Below are 19,700 nucleotides of genomic sequence, written 5' to 3'. Positions count from 1 at the left end.
ATTCTATGATTCCGTGACAATATTTGTATGTTTGTTAAGCCACGCCTTCAATTTCCACTGCCAACCACTTACCGTCGCTGGGTTTTGCCCCAGAACAGGTGAAAGTGGAATGTGGTCAAGGAGATTGGAGGGTGGCTCCCAAGGGAGCTGAAGTGGCTGTCTTGAAGCATTTAGAGCAGGCCCTCCAGATGTTTTCGCCTACAACTCCCATGATCCCTAGCTAACAGGACCAGTATTCGGGGAAGATGGGAATCGTAGTCCAAAACATCTGGAGGGCCGAAGTTTGGGGATGCCTGATTTAGAGAGATGGAAAGAGGCTCCCAACATGGTCCTGCCAGTGCTGTTTTTCTAGAAAAAGGTGCCGGAGCTCATGAACGCCTCCTTTGTTCTCTTATAATGGCAATGGTGCCCATCTGAGAGGTGCCAAAACTGAGTTCTGGGTGAGTTCCGGCTTTGGGGGGGGGGGAAGCACTGTGTGAAACTAATCTTTGTGCTGACTCTTTAAATGAGGATGGAGTTGATTTCTGTTCCACTTGCTGCGCTGTTTCCGCTAGTTAACTTCCTCCAGGCGGCTTAATATATATAATTTCCTGACAATGTCCTAGGCCCAGTTGTCGCTAAGCGATGTGTGAGGGCTCTACATCTTTAGATTACAGGTGTGAGTGTACATTGATGGTTCTCTCCTTACAAAATTGGCATTTCACAGAGAAAGCTAATTTAGAACCCTTGGTTTCTAGGGTTTCTGTGTGCAGGGAGAATTTTTTGCATGGAAGAGAGTTCAGACATGTGAGACTCCCATCTGCAGCCTGAAATGGTAGCAGCCCAGATGCAAATTTACACCTCCATAAGAACGAGGGATTGAGGTGGGCAAGGTTTTTTTTAAAGGGGGAATTTTTTGCAGATTTGTTTGATTTGTGATAATTACATAGTACAGTACCCGTATGTTGCTTTAGAGTCCTCAATGCTCATCGCAAATCCTTACAGCAGCCCTGCGAGGTAGGTCAAGATTAACATTTGAAGAGAGAAAATGAAGTGAGAAAATGAGGTTGGAGTTTAGAGAGAGCAATCGAGGGGAGCTCACAGCTATTGTGAGATATATATATATATATATTTAACTGGTAACTTCCTAGCTGTGGAAATTCACTTTGATGCTGAACTGGGTTTACTTGGAGCAGAACGTTTTGATCATTATTCTTATTTAATTAGCACAAAGTACTGCTTAACTGAAAATCTGGAGAGAGAAAACCCTGCCCTTTTGCAGCCTGGAAGTGTTGTGTACATTTTGGAGTATGATCAAGCGTGACTTGTGCTACATGAAAATTATCAATTTGAATGGCAAATTCAGTCAACCAGGGAATGCAAAGAGAACATTGGTAATCACTCCAGGCAAAAACTCTCTGAGAATCCCTATTTGTCTTGTATTAAAGAGTTTGCAGAACTTCTGAAAAAGCTGTGTAACTAATTGCATCGAATTCTGCCTTCCCTTCCCCGCCTGTGCTTTGAGTAACGGTCAGAGCCTCTGGACCCCTCGAGATGTCCTTTCCATTGTGCATTCATGGTTATTTGTGCTCAGGATGGTATCGGGGTGGTTATACGCAGCCCCGTTTTCAGTACTGTTTCTGCCTGCAAAAGTTTCGGGGCAGGCATACCGCTTCGTTTCCAGTCAGTTCAAATCTCCTGCTGAAATCCTGCAAGCTTTCATGCCACAAATGCTTGGCGGTAGGGGTGGGGATCCAACTTTTGTTGCACCGTAGTTCAGTAATGCCCCTCTGGATGGTGGCAATACAATAGCATCGGGGCAGCTTTGCAGAACAGCTAAGGAAATGGAATGGCATGTGGACGGCCTGGTATAAATCCAGCACTAATGCACTGTTATTGTGCCAAAGACACAATAGCAGTGTGTCTTTGCAGAAAATACCCACCAAAAAAGAGAGAGGGAGAGAGCCACCAGTCTGGAGGGTGTTTAGTATGTGTATACAGTCATAGTAATAAAATAAAAAATAATTATTATTTATTTATATCCCACCCATCTGGTTGGGCTTCCCCAGCCACTCTGGGCGGCTTCCAGCAAAATACAAAAATACAATAATTCATCAAATATTAAAAGCTTCCCTAAACAGGGCTGCCTTCGTACCTTGGACCTCAAACGCCTTGGCTCCCGAACAAATCGGCTTCCAAATGTTGCAAACCCGCAAGTGAGTGTTCCGGTTTTCGAACGTTCTTTTGGAACTTGAACGTCCGACGGGACTTCCGATTGGCTGCAGGAGCTTCCAGCCAATCAGAAGCCGCACTTTGGTTTCCTAATGTTTCTGAAGTTGAACGGAGTTCCGGAACAGATTCTGTTCGACTTCCAAGGTACGACTGTATTGGGGTACTGGAATGTTTGAAGTGGGGAGCTAAGCATGGTGGTAGCAAAGCCCATGCTTTATGTATGTATGTATGTATGTATTTATTTAATTTATATACTGTCCTTTCTCCCCCCAAAAAACTAGGGCTGCAAACACACAAATGATTAAACAATTGAAAGATCTTTAAACAATTTCAGCACAAAGGCAGACTGGGGGAAATCTCTATTTAAAGGGCTTGTTGGTAGAAGAAGGTAGGTGCCTAAAAGATGAAAGGGATAGCACCTGCCTAATATTGAATGAAATTTATTCATCATCATCATTTCCCCAGGGTAAACCACATTCAAAGCACCTCCTCGCAACATTGTGCCTAAGATAACTCGCTGGCTGTTAACAAGACACAGCAAAACTGGGATAGCTGTATAAAGAGCAGGCTAAGGAAAGCATTTCCTATTAAGAAATATTCAGAGTGGTTTAGCAATCAGTTCCGTCTTCCCAGGAAACTCTGGGAATTGTAGCTTTCCCAGGGGGAATAGGGGGTCTCCCAACTGACCTTCAGCAACCTTAACCAACTGCAGTTCCCAGGATTTGGGTGTGTGTACAAATGGAGAGCCAGGAGTGTTTTAACTGGTACAATGCTGCTTTAAATGTATCGTGCTCATGACAAAAGCAGTGTCCAGTGATTTGAAGAGGTTAGGGTCTCCTGGGGTCTGGGTGAAGGAAGTTGGTAATAAATTTAGCTGCAAAGTTTCGGGCTGAGGTTGTTACGCCAACTGATGACTTAACTACTTATTCCGATGTCCAGCAGTTGCCTTCTCCGTATTATTTTTATTTTTATTTTATTTTTTGTTGGCTACGTTTTCAGGGGCTTTGATCCCCTATTCCCTTTGTGCAGGCAAATCTGCCTTGGAAATGCAACATGAAAGGGCTTGTCAAGAGAAGAGCTGTTTACCTTTATGCATGTTTCATGAATGCATCTCAATTTAGGGGTGGGAGGGGAGAACTGACAGTGACATTGGAACAGCGTTTTCTTACAGTTTTAAGAATATTTGCAGACTCCCAGGACTGGGCTGAGGCCTAGCCTAACTTCCACCCCAGAGCTGAGTCATTTTCAGTTTTTTCATCACCTTCTTTCTTGACATTTTATTAAGAAGCAAGCTGGGATGTGGGTGGTGTAGCTTGGCAACTAGCCAGAGGGATCAGGAAAATTCCCGGAAAACAGACCCATGGAGATTTGAAGTTCAAGGCGGGTCAGGCAAGCAAGAACAAAGCAGAGAGTGGGGAGCATTGCTGAGGAACCTGCTAGCTTAGGGGTGAGGATCCACAAATATTATTGAAAAACATTGAAAGTATCTGAGGTTCTACCCCCTCGCCCAGCCCACACCCTGGCCTTAAGCCAGTTAGATTTATAGGTCTGCCATACGTCTGGATTTTCCCGGACATTACTGGGATTTCAAAGGCAGAATTGACATCTTGCGGTGGGGGTTTCCGAAAGGTGGCACTTTGTCCTGGATCTTAGGCAAGTCAGTGGGAAAAGCTCAACAACTTTTGGGGTGTCCTGGTTTTTACATTTTTGAAATATGGCAACCCTAAATTAGAACGTTTTCACTGTTTTAGAATATTTCTGTTCTCTCTTTGTTTCCTTAAATTGTGTATCCATTCGCAGCCCCGGGCTCCCTTAGGAGGAAGGGTGGGGTATAAATTCAATAATAATAATAATAATAATAATAATAATAATAATAATAATAATAATAATATAATTTATTAATTATACCTCGCCCATCTGGCTGGCTTTCCCCAGCCACTCTGGGTGGCTCCCAACTGAATATTAAAAACACAATACAGCATTAAACATTAAAACTTCCCTAAATAGGGCTGCTTTCAGATGTCTTTATAAATTGCCTTGACATCTGAAGGGAGGGCATTCCACAGTGCAGGTGCCACTACTGAGAAGGCCCTCTGCCTGGTTCCCTGTAACTTGGCTTCTCGCAGTGAGGGAACCGCCAGAAGGACCTCGGCGCTGGACCTCAGTGTCCGGGCTGAGCGATGGGGGTGGAGACGCTCCTTCAGGTATACTGGGCTGAGGCCGTTTAGGGCTTTAAAGGTCAGCACCAACACTTTGAATTGTGCTCAGAAACGTACTGGGAGTTTTAAAGTACAATAAGAGTTTTAAAGACGAGCACCAGCATTTTGAATTGAGCCTTGTTACAGGCCAGGAGCCATAACAGTTTTTAAAGCACTGGTGGCAGTGAGATCCCCAGTTCTGCTTAGCAACCTATTTTGAACAGTTTCCAAACAAAATGTGCATCTCGGGACAGTGCATGTCGCAGAGGGAAGTGGAGCAGTGATCCGGCAAGCTGGCGTGTCTCTCATAACTGCCTGTACAGTGGTACCTCGAGTTACAAACACCTCGGGTTACAAACACTTCAGGTTACAAACTCCGCTAACCTGGAAGAGTTACCTCGAGTTGAGAACTTTGCCTCAGGATGAGAACAGAAATTGTGTGCCAGCGGCAGCATTAGCGAAAGCACGCCTCTAGTTAAGAGCAGCTTCAGGTTAAGAGCAGACCTCCGGAACAAGTTCGTAAGATGAGGTACTACTGTAATATGCCTGAATAGGCTTCCAAACAGCATCAGGAGTCTGTGGCTGCAGACACACTGTACTTTTAAAGCGCACAACTTCCTCCAAAAAAAAACAACAACACCTTGAGTTTTTTATTTTTAAAAAGGGTGATGGGAATTGTAGCTCTGCGATGGGTGAACTACAGTTCCCAGGATGCTTTGTGTGGATAGTCATATGTTTTAAATGTACGGTGTGTGGTGAAGTATCAAATATTTGCTGGTCAAGGATCAACATGGACAGTTGCACTTTGCTAGAGGAGCCATGTATCATCTGGTGATATTTTATTTTATTCTACAGGGCGGGGGACGTTATTGGTTTGTAGGTTTTTCCGTTCCTGTTGTTATCATGTATTTTGTGCTTTTATTGTATGTTTACTTTGTGAACTGCCCTAAGAGCTGCAGGTGAAAGGCAGTATACAAATTGAAAAACAAATACAGTAGTAAAACAAACAAACAACTACAAAGAAGAGCATCAACGCAACAGTACAGCTACAGTTTAGGGAAATTTTTAATGTTTGAAGTTTTATTCTGTTTTTAATGTTCTGTTGAAAGCCTCCCAGAATGGCTGGGGGAAACCCAGCCAGATGGGCGGGGTAGAGATAATAAATTATTATTATACATTATTATTACAATTCCAGATACAAAGGTGTCCAGAATGCCTTCCCATAGATATAAAAACCTCCCACTTTCATTATTATTATTTTAAATAAAACTTATTTAACAGTGGTCACAGCCATTCCACACACCTAAAGCATATGGCTTTTTCGAAAGCATCCTGTGAACTGTAGTTTGTTCAGGTACTCAGAGCCGTAGTTCTGTGCAGAGTAAACTACAGTTCCCAGGATTGGGGGGGGGTTGTCATGTGCTTTAAATCAGTGTTTCTCAACCACTGTTCCGTGGCACACTAGTGTGCCGCGAGACGCTGGCTGGTGTGCGGCGACGTGCGGCGACGAGAAGGGCGATTTGCATTGTCACGTGCCTGGCGGCCGCCAATACACAACACTGACCCACCGGAAAGCAATATTTGGCAAGTGTTTCTTAGTCATAATTATAATATAGGGCGGCACAGAGTTAATTTTTTTAACTTTTTTAATGGTGGTGTGCCTCGTGATTTTTTTCACGGAACAAGTGTGCCGTGGCCCAAAAAAGGTTGAGAAACACTGCTTTAAATAGATGGCATGTATGCAGCCAATCTCTGTTGCCTTGGGAGCATATGCAGAGTGGGGAATGTGCAAGAAGTAGCTGCAGAAATCGCCTCTGCTGTTGTGCAACTGTTTACACCCTGCTGTGTTTTGGGATGCTATAATTCAAATCTTATCGGAGCAGTCCTGCCCAGTGGTGCCATTAGGATGGGGTTTGGGACAGAAGTCCAGGGCACCACCAGGAGAATGTGAAGGAGGTGTCCTCTGAACCTAGCAAGACCAGCTTCCCAAATTGTGTGAAGTACATGAAGCAAAATGGTGCCAACTAAAGGGGGGCACGAGACCCACCAAGTCCAGAGTTTATATTTGCCTTTCTGCACCACTAATCCTTCTCATATTTACTCAGAAATAAGTTCTGTGTGCAACAAGGTTTACTGTCAGGTAAGTGTGCCTGGGATTTCAGCCTCCCAGGGCAATCCCTATCCAAATCATTGCTTGGAAGTAAATCTTGATTAAGCTAACTCCTTAGTAAGTGGTTTGATATTTTTTTAAGGGTTTCAGCCTAAATCTACCGTAGTTTAATTTCCATACATCTGCATCAGTATACTTCGTTACTTCTTGAAATCCATGAACACACCCGCTGCTTTCTTTTTCTGGTTTGCTCATCTTCTGATCAATCAAGTATTGGAACAGGAAAAGGTTAATCCAATAAATTGCCATCTGATGTCATGCAGGACTTTGATGTCTGAGGTCACCCTGCAAGCTCTCCCTCCCCCCCACTCCCATTTTTCTGCTGCCTTATTTATCTCAGAACCCACAGCTTGGGTTTCACTCCAAGGGGACACAGCGATGTCCATTAACCACCAATGCAAAAAATTCTCTGTATTTTTTTCAGACCAAGGTTTCCTTTTCAGCCACAAGGTGCTAAGAACTCTGTTGTGGCATGGGAGAGCGCGTGGGGAGCGCTCCTTGCAGCATGCGATGGGTTAATGGCATTTTAGCTTACATTGGACTTTGCAGATTGCGCTGCCTCAAATCTGACTTAAAATTCAGAGGGGTTTGGAACTGCTTTTCCGAATAATGACAAGGTGAGTTCCCTGCATGAGGTGGCCGTTGGATAGAGATTGCAATGTAAGCGGCTCCATTTTCCTTGACTTTGTGTTTTATCGTATATATACCGGTAGTTAATTCCTGCAAATAAGAATAGGGGGGAAATTTTAAATCCATCCAGAGAACCACCCAGAGTACTAAATAAAGGCAATTAGAGATAATTATAAAAGCCTCCAAAGTGGGTATTTCAGAACTTTAGAATTCTTAAAATGACTTGCATTGAAGTCACACAAATCAAATGCTATGCTTTATATTTAAAAAATGACAGACAGTTGGGCTCCCCCCCCCTAAAGAATGCTACTCTGTGTTTTAATGTTCATGCCATGAAGCGGGGTGCGTGCGCACAGATTTCAGGCATAATAGGGGATGTTTGGGTTTTTATTCATAGAACCCCATGTTCTACCAGAAGGCATGCAGTTAGATCAGGGTGCCTCCTAGTTATTGTCCTTCATTTCAGCAGCGTACTTTAAGTGGGAAAAGTCATTTTGTTGGTGTTATTGCCATTGTTAAACAATTGGGAATCAGGTACTTTTCCTGCTCTGTTGCACATCACCGAGAGATCTACCACCTACTCCCAATGTAAAAGATATGTGAGTTGCAATGTGCAGCTTATCACAATTTCCCTATTTTTTATTTCTTAGTACACTAGCATTGGGATAGCTTGTAAAATAAGCCAATCAATATAAGATTCACCTCATCCTTTTGGCTAAAGGGGGCTTCTTCAAAGCCTGATTTTAGTCAGAAGATGCAGACACCAAGGAACACCTCTGCAGAAGAGTTTTGCCCACAGATGCCAGCTTTGCAACCCATGAATTAAGCTCTACAACAAAATTTTATTTCTTTCTGTGTTTACGTAATATGTTTAATTATGCTTTACATATTTTATTCAGTGACTCTTTGAGATTCGTGCAAATGCTGTTGGGTTGTTTTGCACTGTTGAAACTAGGTTAAACACAGAGCTAGGGCACAGCGGAATTAAAAAACTGCTTATATTATTAGAGAGGGTTTTTTTTCCAGAAAGTGGGGGAATATTGCATTTAAAATGCTGTCTCTTAAAACTCCGTGCTCAGGTTTTTCCTCCCGCCTTTTGGTGTGCCTTAAAGATCAGCCTTCACCAACCTAGTACCCTCCAGATTTGGGGGGCAGCTGAATGTCTGGAGGGCACCAGGTTGGTGAAGGCTGCTATAGACCAACAAGCACAAAGGCATGCAGAGAGAGAGAGAGAGCACCCCATGGTAGCTGCCCCAAATGACAGGTTGTCCTTGGAGGCTCACCAGAATCTGGGAGTTCTGTAGCAAGCTTAAGATATCTCTTGATAAAGCTTTCAGTATGTGGGGTTAATATGAGGAGCAGGAGAGGACTGGAATTTTGATAAGCTTTCATTGAATGGAGCTATGTACAGTGGTGCCTCGACTTACAAATTTAATCTGTTCCGAAGGCACCTTCGTAGGTCGAAAAATTCTTAAGTCAAAAAGCGCCATTGGAAACGTGATTTCCCATAGGAATGCATTGGAAACGGAAAAATTCGTAAGTCTAAAAATTTGTAAGTCGAAAAATCCTTATATAAAACCGCCACGATTTCCTTTCAGATGTCGAGACATTCGTAAGTGCGCGGTCATTTGCCCCATTCGCAAGTCGAAAAATTCGGTTGTTGAGTCGTTCGTAAGTCGAGGTACCACTGTATCCTCATAAGATGCATTATATAACCTCTCCTTATTTTGCCCAATTTATTTTTGCTTCTTTTACTAACAGAGGTGGTCAAGGATTTGTTTCAGATGCTGAAGTTCATTGAAAATTTTAACATGCTATATCCATTATATTTCTGGTAATGCTGTATTAATAAAACTTCAACCTCCACCCTCCTTCCAACCCACTCTCAGTCAAACCCTGGAACTTTAGATTTCACCAGGCATAGTTTTGCAAATACATACCAGGAGCTCAGCCATCTCTTAACCTGGCCAACAGAGCAGACCTTTTTGCCTGCTGCCCAGCCTTAAATTTGAGGGTCCCTTTTCTGTCAGAGGGACCAGGGCTCTTTATATGGTGGCAGCAGTGGGCAGAAATAGCACTTAGAACCTGGTTGAGTGGCAGAGACCTCGCTACCGTATAAATTTTCAGTAATGCCCCACACAGTGATGCTACGTCTGAGGCATTGTGGGAAATTGGAATGGCAGATAGACATGGCCGCCTGGCACTGTGTTGAAGAAGTGAGCAAGAAGTGAGCTTACAGGGAACCAGGCACAGGGCCTTCTCGGTAGTGGCGCCCGCCCTGTGGAACGACCTCCCATCAGATGTCAAGGAAATAAACAACTTTAGAAGACATCTGAAGGTAGCCCTGTTTAGGGAAGTTTTTAATGTTTGATGTTTTATCGTGTTTTTAATATTCTGTCACCAGAGTGGTTAGGGAAACCCAGCCAGATGGGCGGGGTATATATAAATCATCCCCATTATTGTTATTATTATTATTTACTAACTGGAGGAAAGGAGGGCAGGCATCAAGGGTGAGCCCTTCCCTGGACCTTGGACCCCAGCATCTACCCAAGAATTCTGGGTAAGGTGGTGCTGGCACCCCACTGAAGCCTGCACCCAAAGTCTAGTTCCTAGTGTGTTCATCTACTTCCTTGGTTCAGCTCCCTGGCACTGGGTTCGGATTCTTCCAATGGAGTCCAGCCTCTCTGGGCATTACTCTACCATACGTAAAGACCTGGAGCCAATGCCAGCTCCCCAGCTTTGACCCATCATCCTGACCTTCCCACGTTCTCTACGGCCCAGGAGGATCGCTTTGTGGGAGATTATTGATGCCTTCACAGCTTAATGGCGCAAATCCCCGGAGCCGTCTCGGCTGTCTCGGCGACCTGAGCTCTGTTTTGAATAATTGACGAGGAAGAGTTAGTCAGACTATATGGGTAATCCAAGATGCCTTATTCAAGGGTATTTGCGGACAGCTGCAGATGGATCCCAACTCTTTCCCCTGTTTTAGGGTGTGCTTTACGAGGGTGGGGAGAGAACCCCATATGGCTTTGTCAGAAGGGGGTTGCACTTAAGCTGCTTCTTTCAGCCCATTGGGTGTTTGTGGAAGGTTACCAGATGGGTAGCATTGTCAAGTCTTTAGCAGCAGCAAAACCAATCCAGGAGCCCTGTTGCAGCTGACACTCCATTATTACAATGGTCCTGGTGGCTACTGCCCCTGCTCACTCATCTCTCCCCGCCAACCCCTTTGACAGTTTCCCTTTGCCCCACACCTCCCACACCCCCTCACCTACCCCCCCAGCTCGCCCCGAACCCCTCTCCCTTTTGAGGGAAGGAGGGAACATTATAATGATTTTGAACGTCCTCGAATCTGCGGTACTGTGGGGAAGGTACAGGGGAGTTCCTTACGATCAGAGAACTTGCCACTGTCCCTGGGGAGAGGTAGAGTCCACCGAACATATCCTCCTGAGTTGCCCTTTCTATGTAGATTTAAGACATAGCCCCACACCTATCTCAGCTTAGCTCTCTTATCCAGAGAAAGTCAGGTTGTGTATTTGTTGAATAATCCCACTGGGAAAACAGCTTTCATGGGGGCCAAATTTCTCTTCCTAGCTCTCAAACGCCGTAAGATTAAAATCGGCCGTATTGATGCGGGTCTATCTGTATGGCTTTATTAGTGCTGTCCATGTTTTAATTTTAGTTTTTAGATGTCTTGTTTTAATCTCGTACTGAGAAATGTATCTTTTTCTGACTGACGGTCGAATAAAGAGTGATGATGATGATAATGATTTTTTAAAAGCTTTTTTGCCATGGTCTTCCCAATCCTGGTGCCCTCCAGATGGGGCTGATGTAGGGATGGATGAATCTGTTGATTCAGGTTCTCTTTGTTTCTCGTTTTTCCACTCTTCAGTTCAGTTCTCCTCATTTCGACGACAGTTTGCAATTTTTTAAAAGCCTTTATGGAACTTTCTCCTAATATACGCATTTAGGAATGCACTTTTGCCTCACACATACCTTTTTGCAAAGTGTATTTTCCCCTAGTAAAATGCATTTTTTTTTGTTATTTTCATGAATATGGCTTTTTATGCACCACTTGGCCTAGTCTATGCATTTTTGTACATATTACTTGGCCGGAGAACTGCATTGCAAAAGTTGGAGAAGAGCAAAGTTCAAAGGATGTCTACTGTCACAGTGGCCGGAGCGGGCTACTTCAGAGTAACGACTCTACACAGCTCTGCATTTTATTCTTTTATTGGTGCTGCGTATTTACAGTGTGGAAGTCATTGCTATTTACACGGAGCTATGTGTTCAGTCGGGTTCAGAACCTCCGAGTGGCTTTTGGCGCGTCTTTCTCCAACACAAAAGCCTGGGTAGACCCATCCTCTTTCCTCTCCGCTTTCTGCGTAATTCCGGAGTTGGGGGGATGGGTCTCCCCCCCTTATTTGCCCCTTCCTGTCCCACCTGGGACCCTGGCTCCGCTACCTTGCCTGAGCCTCGGACACGACTTCCTGCTTCCCCACTGGAATCGGAACTCTCTCTGCTTTCCCCTGTGCTCGGGGATGGGCTTGAACTCAGGAGGGGAGGGACTTCGCGATATCCCCTGTCCCTCACATCCACCCCCCTCCCAAGCTCCCCTTCTCCCCTCCCCAGGTCCCCCCCAGGTGTCGGTGACGACTGGAAGCCTAAGAACTCAGTACTTTCCGAGCCCGTTGGTGTGAACACCTCCCCCCAGTCCTGCGAGCCCCCCCCCTTCCGCCTGGGAGGACTGGAATCCCAAAAAGTCCGTGGCGTCAGAGCTGGTGGGGGTAAAAATGTGCTGCCAGTCTGCTTCTTCCTCTGACTGGGTGGATCTCGGCGACGCCCATACTTCGTCCTCCTGGTCCTCAAACTCCGCTTCCCATCCCCATGGTGAACTGCTCTCCAGTACTTCCTCCCCCTCCCCCTCCCCCTCCCTTTCCATGTGCCAGGGCTTGGGTCTGTGGGGAAAGAGGGCGTGAAATTCTTCCACCAAGAATTCCTCCTGTATCTGAGTGGCTGGGACCCATGTATTCTGTGACGGTGGAGCATCCTCCCATGCCATGAGGTACTCCAGGCCCCCCACCCCTCTCCGTGAATCAAGGATGGCCGTGGCCTCATTGAGTTGCTCCCTGCCTTCCCTCTCCCCCCCTCCCTCGGGGGTTTGTTCGCTGTCTCAGAGCCTGCTGCTTTCCCTGTACGGCGACAGCAGCGATCTATGAAACACTGGATGCACCCTCATGTCCTCTGGTAGTGCCAATCTGAAGGCCACCGGATTGACCTGTTGCGTGACCGTGAAGGGGCCCAGCCGTCTGGGCGCCAGCTTTTTGCACCTCCCTCTAATGGGAAGGCCCTCCGAGGACAACCAAACCTTGTCCCCCACCCTGATGACCTCCCCTTGTCGCCTGTGGCGATCTGCCCCCTTCTTGTACGCTTCCTTGGCCCTCTCCAAGTGTTCTCTGAGCTGCTGGTGCACCGTCTCCAGTTCCTCTGCCCAATCCTCTGCCAGTGGGCCCTCCTCCTCCTCCTCCCCCTCCCTCTCCGGGAAAGATCTGAGGTCGCGCCCGTAGTTGGCCTTAAAGGGCGACACCCCTGTGGAGACGTGCACTGCATTATTGTAGGCAAATTCCGCCAGTGGCAGGCGATCCACCCAGTCCGTTTGTCTCTGACTGACGTAGCATCTCAGGTACTGCTGCAGAATGGCGTTGACCCTCTCCGCCTGTCCGTTGGTCTGCGGGTGTCTAGCCGTCGATAAGCTGACCTCCACCTGCAGGAGGTTCATGAGCCGCCTCCAGAACCTGGAAACAAATTGGCGGCCACGATCCGAAATAACCCTTAAAGGTAATCCATGCAGTCTGAATACGTGGTCAACAAACAGTTTGGCTGTCTCTTCTGCAGAGACCGCCCTGGCACACGGTATAAAGTGGCACATTTTGGACATAAGGTCCACCACCACCAACACTGCGGTCTTGCCCCTGGACGCAGGCAGGTCCGTGATGAAGTCCATGGACACCACTTCCCACGGCCTGTGTGGTGTGGCTAAGGGCTCCAGCAATCCTGCTGGCGCTGCTCTGACTACCTTTGCCCGCTGGCAGGTGTCACAGCCCCGTACATAGTCTCTAACATCTTCCCGCACCCCTGGCCACCAGAAGTGTCTCATGACTAGGTGAGCGGTTTTGTCCCTCCCAAAATGACCCGCCGTTGGGTTGTCGTGCATCTGCTTGAGGACCTTACGTCTAAGCTGGGTGGTGGGCAGGTACAGTGCCCCCTTGTAGAAAAGCAGCCCCCTGCGTTCTGCAAAGTCTTTTGCCTGCTCCCTCCCCCCTCTCAGTTCTCTGAAGATGCGGGTGGCAAACTCATCAGCTGCTGTCAGTGCTGTGAGTTCTGCCTCGCTCACCACTGCTGCTCCGCAGGACCATGCTGATGGGGGGGAAATGTGCTTGGGTGCTGGTGGCAACTCCTGCTCCATGTACTCTGGTTTGCGGGAGAGGGCATCCGCCCTGACATTCTGCTCCCCCGGGATGTAGTGGATGGAGAAGTTGAAGTTCGAGAAGAACTCTGCCCACCGTATCTGCCGCTGGTTGAGCACCCTGGCTGTTCTCCAGAACTCCAGGTTCTTGTGGTCCGTGCACACCTGGATGGGGTGCTTGGCGCCCACCAGGAAGTGTCGCCAGTGCTGGAAAGCAGCGTGGATCGCAAGAAGTTCTCTATCAAACACCGTGTAGTTGCGTTCCGGCTGGGTCAGCTTCCTGGAGAAGAAGGCACAAGGTCTCCACTCTCTGTTGGCATCCAGTTGCAACAGGATCGCTCCCAAAGCCCTGTCTGAAGCGTCTGTTTCCACGCGTAGGGGCGCATCCTGCACCACGTGGAACAGGTTTTGGTCTGAAGCGAACACCCTCTTGAGGCCTTCGAACGCTGCTTGCGCCTCTGGTGTCCACCTGAACTTCTGCTTGCCTCTCAGGCAGTCCGTGATGGGAGCCGTAACACGCGAGAAGTTCTTGATGAATTTCCTGTAGAAGTTGGCGAAGCCTAGGAGGCGTTGGGCATCTTTGCGTGTCCTGGGGCTGTGCCAGTCCAGGATGGCCTGCACCTTGTCCTTGTCCATCGCCAGCCCCTTGTCTGACAGTTTGTAGCCCAGGAAGTCTACTTCCCTGGTGTGAAACTTGCACTTCTCCAGCTTCACATACAGGTGGTTCTCCTTCAGGCGCTGCAACACCTCCCTGACATCCTTCACATGTTGCACTGGGTCATTGGAATAGATAAGGATGTCATCCAGGAAGACCAAGCAGTTCTTGAAGAGGAGGGACCCCAGGACGTGGTGCATGAAGGCCTGGAAGCATGCTGAGCCCCCTTGCAACCCGAAGGGCATCACCAGATATTCGAAAGAGCCCAGAGGCGTGAACATCGTGGTTTTCCACTCATCGCCTTCCCGGATCCTGATTCCAAGTTGTACGCCCCCCTCAGGTCCAGCTTGGTGAAAATCTTGCCCCTGCGTGCCGCTGTCAGGAGATCGTCCACTCTGGGCATGGGGAAAGCCACTGGCTCTGTCACTGAATTGAGCCGTCTAAAATCCACCACAAGACGGCGCTGTTGCGTGTCTTTCTTGTCCACCCAGAAGACCGGGCTGCCCCCTGCTGCCTTGCTTTCTCTGATGAACCCCCGTTTGAGGTTCTTGTCTATAAACGCACGCAGATCCTCCAGTTCCTGATCTGACATGGCGTACAGCTTGGCTGGGGGTATCGTTGCCCCTGGCACCAGGTTGATCTGGCAGTCAAAAGACCTGTGTGGGGGCAGGTGGTCGGACTCCGCTTCGCTGAAGACCTCCTGCAGGTCCCAGTATGGTTTGGGTATCGCCTCACCCCCTTTGACGTGCATGGTGGCCACCGTGGCTATTGGAGGCCCTCCCCTGGTTGGTGCTGCATGCAATGTTCCAGACAAAAGTCCGACCCAAACGTGATGCATCTCTGGTGCCAACTGATGGAGGGGTCGTGGCGCGCCAGCCAGCTCATGCCCAAGACGATGGGGGGGGTCTGAGATGGTGGTGACGTTGAATGCCAGTGTCTCTGAGTGCCTTCCCACCGTCATTCTCATGGGGGGGGGTTTGATGAGTGATGGCCCCTCCCAGCAACTCCCTGCCGTCAATGGTGGCTACGTGCAGGGGAAAGTCCAGCTGCAGAAGCTGGATCTGGTGCTCTTCAGCAAAGTTTCTCGAGAAGAAGTTGGCTGATGCACCACTGTCAATTAAGGCGAGGACCGTCAGGGGATAGCCATTTGGGAGCGTTAGCGTCACTTCTAGAACCACTCCTGCTCTGGGAGGGGTGGGCTGGCTCTGCTCCGCGCTGTGCGGGTGGGCGGGCTGGGGCTGTTGTCTGCTGACTGCGCCTGGCTGCTGCCCCTTGTCTCCTGCAACCAGGCTTTCCCGTTTCCCTGCTGTGGTGCTGCGTCAGTGGGGGAGGGCACAACCGTTCCCGCCTTTCCTTGCCACTCTCTGCGATGTGGGCAGTCTCTGACGAGATGCTGGGGGGAGTTGCAGAGAAAGCAATTCCCGCCCCTTCCCTCCTTGCGTCTTGTCGCCGCTGGGGTTTGAAAAGCCCCCCCGCGCGCGCTATCAATTTGCATGGGTTCCTGGTCCTGGCTGGCCCCAGGTGTGGCTTGGAAGGGTTGTTGGGGGAGTGGCTTCTCCTGCGACCGTGGGAACCAAGCCCGCTTTGCGCGCGTTGCTTGCTTGTCGTTCCACCGGGATTCCTGTCTCACCCCCACCGCCAGAGCCGCTTTGCTCAGCTGATCCATATTACTGGGCTTTGGACCTCTCGAGAGCTCATCTTTCACATCCTCATTCAACCCCAGGTAGAACGCCGCTTCCATCGGAGGCGAGTGCAGTTCCCACCCCAGTCTGTGCACTAGCATGGTGAATCTCGCCCAATATTCGCGAACTGTCATTGTTCTTTGCCTTAAATTATGCAGTTCCTCCTTGGTCTGGTCCATATGGCTATCGGACGCATACATAGTTTTTAAAGCCTCTAGAAATAGTTTGACATTCTTCATGCAAGGATTTTTTGTCGCGATTAACGGTCTTAGCCACTCCCTGGCTGCCCCTGTAAGGTGTTCCACAATAAACGCTACCCTGTGCTCATCATCAGGGAACTCATCATGGTGCAGCTCAAGAGCATACACGATCTCAGTCTCAAAGCCATGATATTCCCTCGGGTCTCCATTGAAGTTGCTTACTAGGGTCCCCGCTCTCCTTCCTGGCAGCACTTGGAGTTGGGGGGCCCCTCCCGCCTTGTTTTTCTCGGCATCCAACTTGTTTTGGAGCTCTACCGCCACCGCCCTTAATTGCTGCTCTTTTTCCTGAAGCGCTCTCACCTGTTCCGCAAGTTGTAGCCGGTCCTCCTGGACCTTCTTGGTTTCTTCTTTAGCTGCCTTTAATTCCCCCTGTGCCTGCAGCGCCAGTTGCTGCAGGTCCTGTTGGGCTTTCTCCGCGATCTGCCGCCATTTCTCCGCCTCTGACGCACTCATCCCGGCAACTCCAAAGTAGCCCAAAAAAAGACTCGGAGGTTGCTGTCACAGTGGCCGGAGCGGGCTACTTCAGAGTAACGACTCTACACAGCTCTGCATTTTATTCTTTTATTGGTGCTGCGTATTTACAGTGCGGAAGTCATTGCTATTTACACGGAGCTATGTGTTCAGTCGGGTTCAGAACCTCCGAGTGGCTTTTGGCGCGTCTTTCTCCAACACAAAAGCCTGGGTAGACCCATCCTCTTTCCTCTCCGCTTTCTGCGTAATTCCGGAGTTGGGGGGATGGGTCTCCCCCCCTTATTTGCCCCTTCCTGTCCCACCTGGGACCCTGGCTCCGCTACCTTGCCTGAGCCTCGGACACGACTTCCTGCTTCCCCACTGGAATCGGAACTCTCTCTGCTTTCCCCTGTGCTCGGGGATGGGCTTGAACTCAGGAGGGGAGGGACTTCGCGATATCCCCTGTCCCTCACATCTACGTTTCAGTTCTTGGAATGTTTTAGAAAGTGCAATTTAGATAGATCTGCCTTTAAATGTGAACCGAATCAAATTTATCCCCCATCCCTAGACTGACAGGATTTGTAATCCAAATCAAGCCCAGCTAAGCTGGGCTGGGATTGATCAGAGTTGTGTTATTATTTCTTGTTTATAATAATTTTGTTGTTGTTTAGTTGTTTAGTCGTGTCCGACTCTTCGTGACCCCATGGACCATAGCACGCCAGGCTCTCCTGTCTTGCACTGCCTCCCGCAGTTTGGTCAAACTCATGTTCGTAGCTTCGAGAACACTGTCCAACCATCTCGTCCTCTGTCATCCCCTTCTCCTAGTGCCCTCAATCTTTTCCAACATCAGGGTCTTTTCCAAGGATTCTTCTCTTCTCATGAGGTGGCCAAAGTATTGGAGCTTCAGCTTCAGGATCTGTCCTTCCAGTGAGCACTCAGGGCTGATTTCCTTAAGAATGGATAGGTTTGATCTTTTTGCAGTCCATGGGACTCTCAAGAGTCTCCTCCAGCACCATAATTCAAAAGCATCAATTCTTTGGCGATCAGCCTTCTTTATGGTCCAGCTCTCACTTCCATATATAATAATTTATATATGGCTTAATTGCCAAAGTGCCTTCTAGGTGGTTTACAATAGCAATTTCAAAATAAATATGTGTGATTAAAATACGCAGTAAAAACAATTCCATCAAAACATTTAAACAAAACACCCACAATTGAATGTGCAGTAAAACAAGCCTGTCAAAACAGCACAGTAATTAAAACTTTGTGTCTCTAATACAGAACTATGCTAAATATGAATACTGATAGATGGGAGTTGTAGTCCAAAACATATGGAAAGCACCAGGTTGTGGGGTGGGGTGTCATATTGCTTGCCTCACTGCGAAGGATCCAGGGTGCCTTTGTCTCATTAGATATCATCTGTCGGAAAGTACCTTTTGCAGATATTTAAGGAATTGTCACCTCCAGTTTCGTGTCCCTGTTTGAAAGTGCATCCATTTATTCCTTTCTCTCAGCTATTGGTCCTCTTCTCTCTCCCTCCCTCCCTCCCTCCCCAAACACTCACCAAACTTGATAGCTCAGTGATGGACCATCTGCTGTCTAGTAGCTCCAGGAATGGGTGGGAAAGCTTCTTGACTGAAACCCTGTAGAGCTACTTCCAGTCGGTGTAAAAAGGTAAAGGACCCTTGGACAGTTCAGTCCAGTCAAAGGCCACTATGGGATTGCGGCGCTCATCTCGCTTTCAGGCTGAGGGAGCCGGCGTTTGTCCACAGACAGCTTTCTGGGTCATGTGGCCAGCATGACTAAACCGCTGCTGGCGCATAGGGGACACTGTGATGGAAGCCAGAGCACACGGAAATGCCATTTACCTTCCTGCCACAGTGGTACCTATTTATCTACGTAGTTGCACTTTTTGGCGTGCTTTCGAACTGCTAGGTTGGCAGGAGCTGGGGCAGGGCAATCACTCCGTCGCAGAGATTCAAACCGCCGACCTTCCGATCAGCAAGCACAAGAGGCTCAGTGGTTTAGACCACAGCGCCACCCACGTCCCTCTAGTCAGTCCTGAGCTAGTCCTGAGATGTACTGTCCTGAGATGAACCAATAGTCCGACTCCGTATAAAGCAGCTTCCTATGCTCCTGTGTTGAGATCCTTTTACGTGCATGTCTTTCCTTTCTGCTGCTCTGCTATTTTTTAATTTGCAGTTTTATATTGTCATCTTGCCTGTATTTTCATTGCATTTTTAGTGTTCTACGTTGAAAGCAGCCTTGAGGCTCCCCACAGAAAGTGGCATCTAAGTAAATAAAAGTTCTCTCCCCCTTTTCTCTGTCTGCAGATCCCATGGGCATGGGGGGCAGACAGTCCACTGCTGGGGGTCTCTCCATCGGCCAGGATCCAGCGACAGAGACTGTGGAGGGCGCTTACAGAGGTGGAGAATTCGGCAGAGCCCAGGAGCTGATTAAAGCAGCTTGTCAGGAAAACATCTCGGCAGTGGAGAAGGTAAGGGCACAGCCGTCAAAATTCTGCGCCAAAATGAAAGGCGAGAAGAGTACATTCTGCAAATCAAGACATTTGCTATAGGATCTCCAGCATAACCTTGCAGCCGCTTGAATCTTGTTTGCTAGGAGACCCCTCTTCCACTCACAGAGATACAGTTCCCAAAATGCTTTAACAATCCCTCTTCCCAGGGAACTTGGGGAATTGTAGCTCTGTAAGGTGAATAGTGTTCTCCTAACAATTCCCTGCACTCTTAACAAACTTTAGTTCCCAGGATTCTTTGTGGGGAAGCCATGACTTTTTAACATGGCCTGATAGCTGTAAGGGGGAAATGAGGCCAATATCTCACAATTCCCCCATGCCCATTGAACTTCACAATGGTTTCATTTAAGAGCAGCAGGTCTCCCATTCTGTTCACAATGGTAGCATTGTGGAAAGGGTTAATCACCCTTCCTGTTATTTTTTCCCACTGGGGAGCAACTCTGAG

At 48.1% G+C, this 19,700-nt stretch overlaps 1 protein-coding gene across 2 annotated transcripts in view; it reads left to right on the top strand.

Annotated features, from left to right (window-relative positions):
- LRRK1 (leucine rich repeat kinase 1) overlaps positions 1 to 19,700 on the top strand; it is an 89,607-nt gene that overhangs the window by 15,699 nt on the left and 54,208 nt on the right. For both annotated transcript variants that reach the window (XM_060282940.2, XM_088657460.1), the window contains exon 3: positions 19,053 to 19,216. In XM_060282940.2, coding sequence (XP_060138923.2) covers positions 19,053 to 19,216 — 164 coding nt within the window. The remainder of the gene's footprint in view (positions 1 to 19,052; positions 19,217 to 19,700) is intronic.

Source organism: Zootoca vivipara, chromosome 13 (genome assembly GCF_965207765.1).
Source record: "Zootoca vivipara chromosome 13, rZooViv2.hap1.1, whole genome shotgun sequence".
In the NCBI taxonomy this organism is placed as follows: domain Eukaryota; kingdom Metazoa; phylum Chordata; class Lepidosauria; order Squamata; family Lacertidae; genus Zootoca; species Zootoca vivipara.
This window is presented reverse-complemented; position numbering and strand designations above follow the sequence as displayed.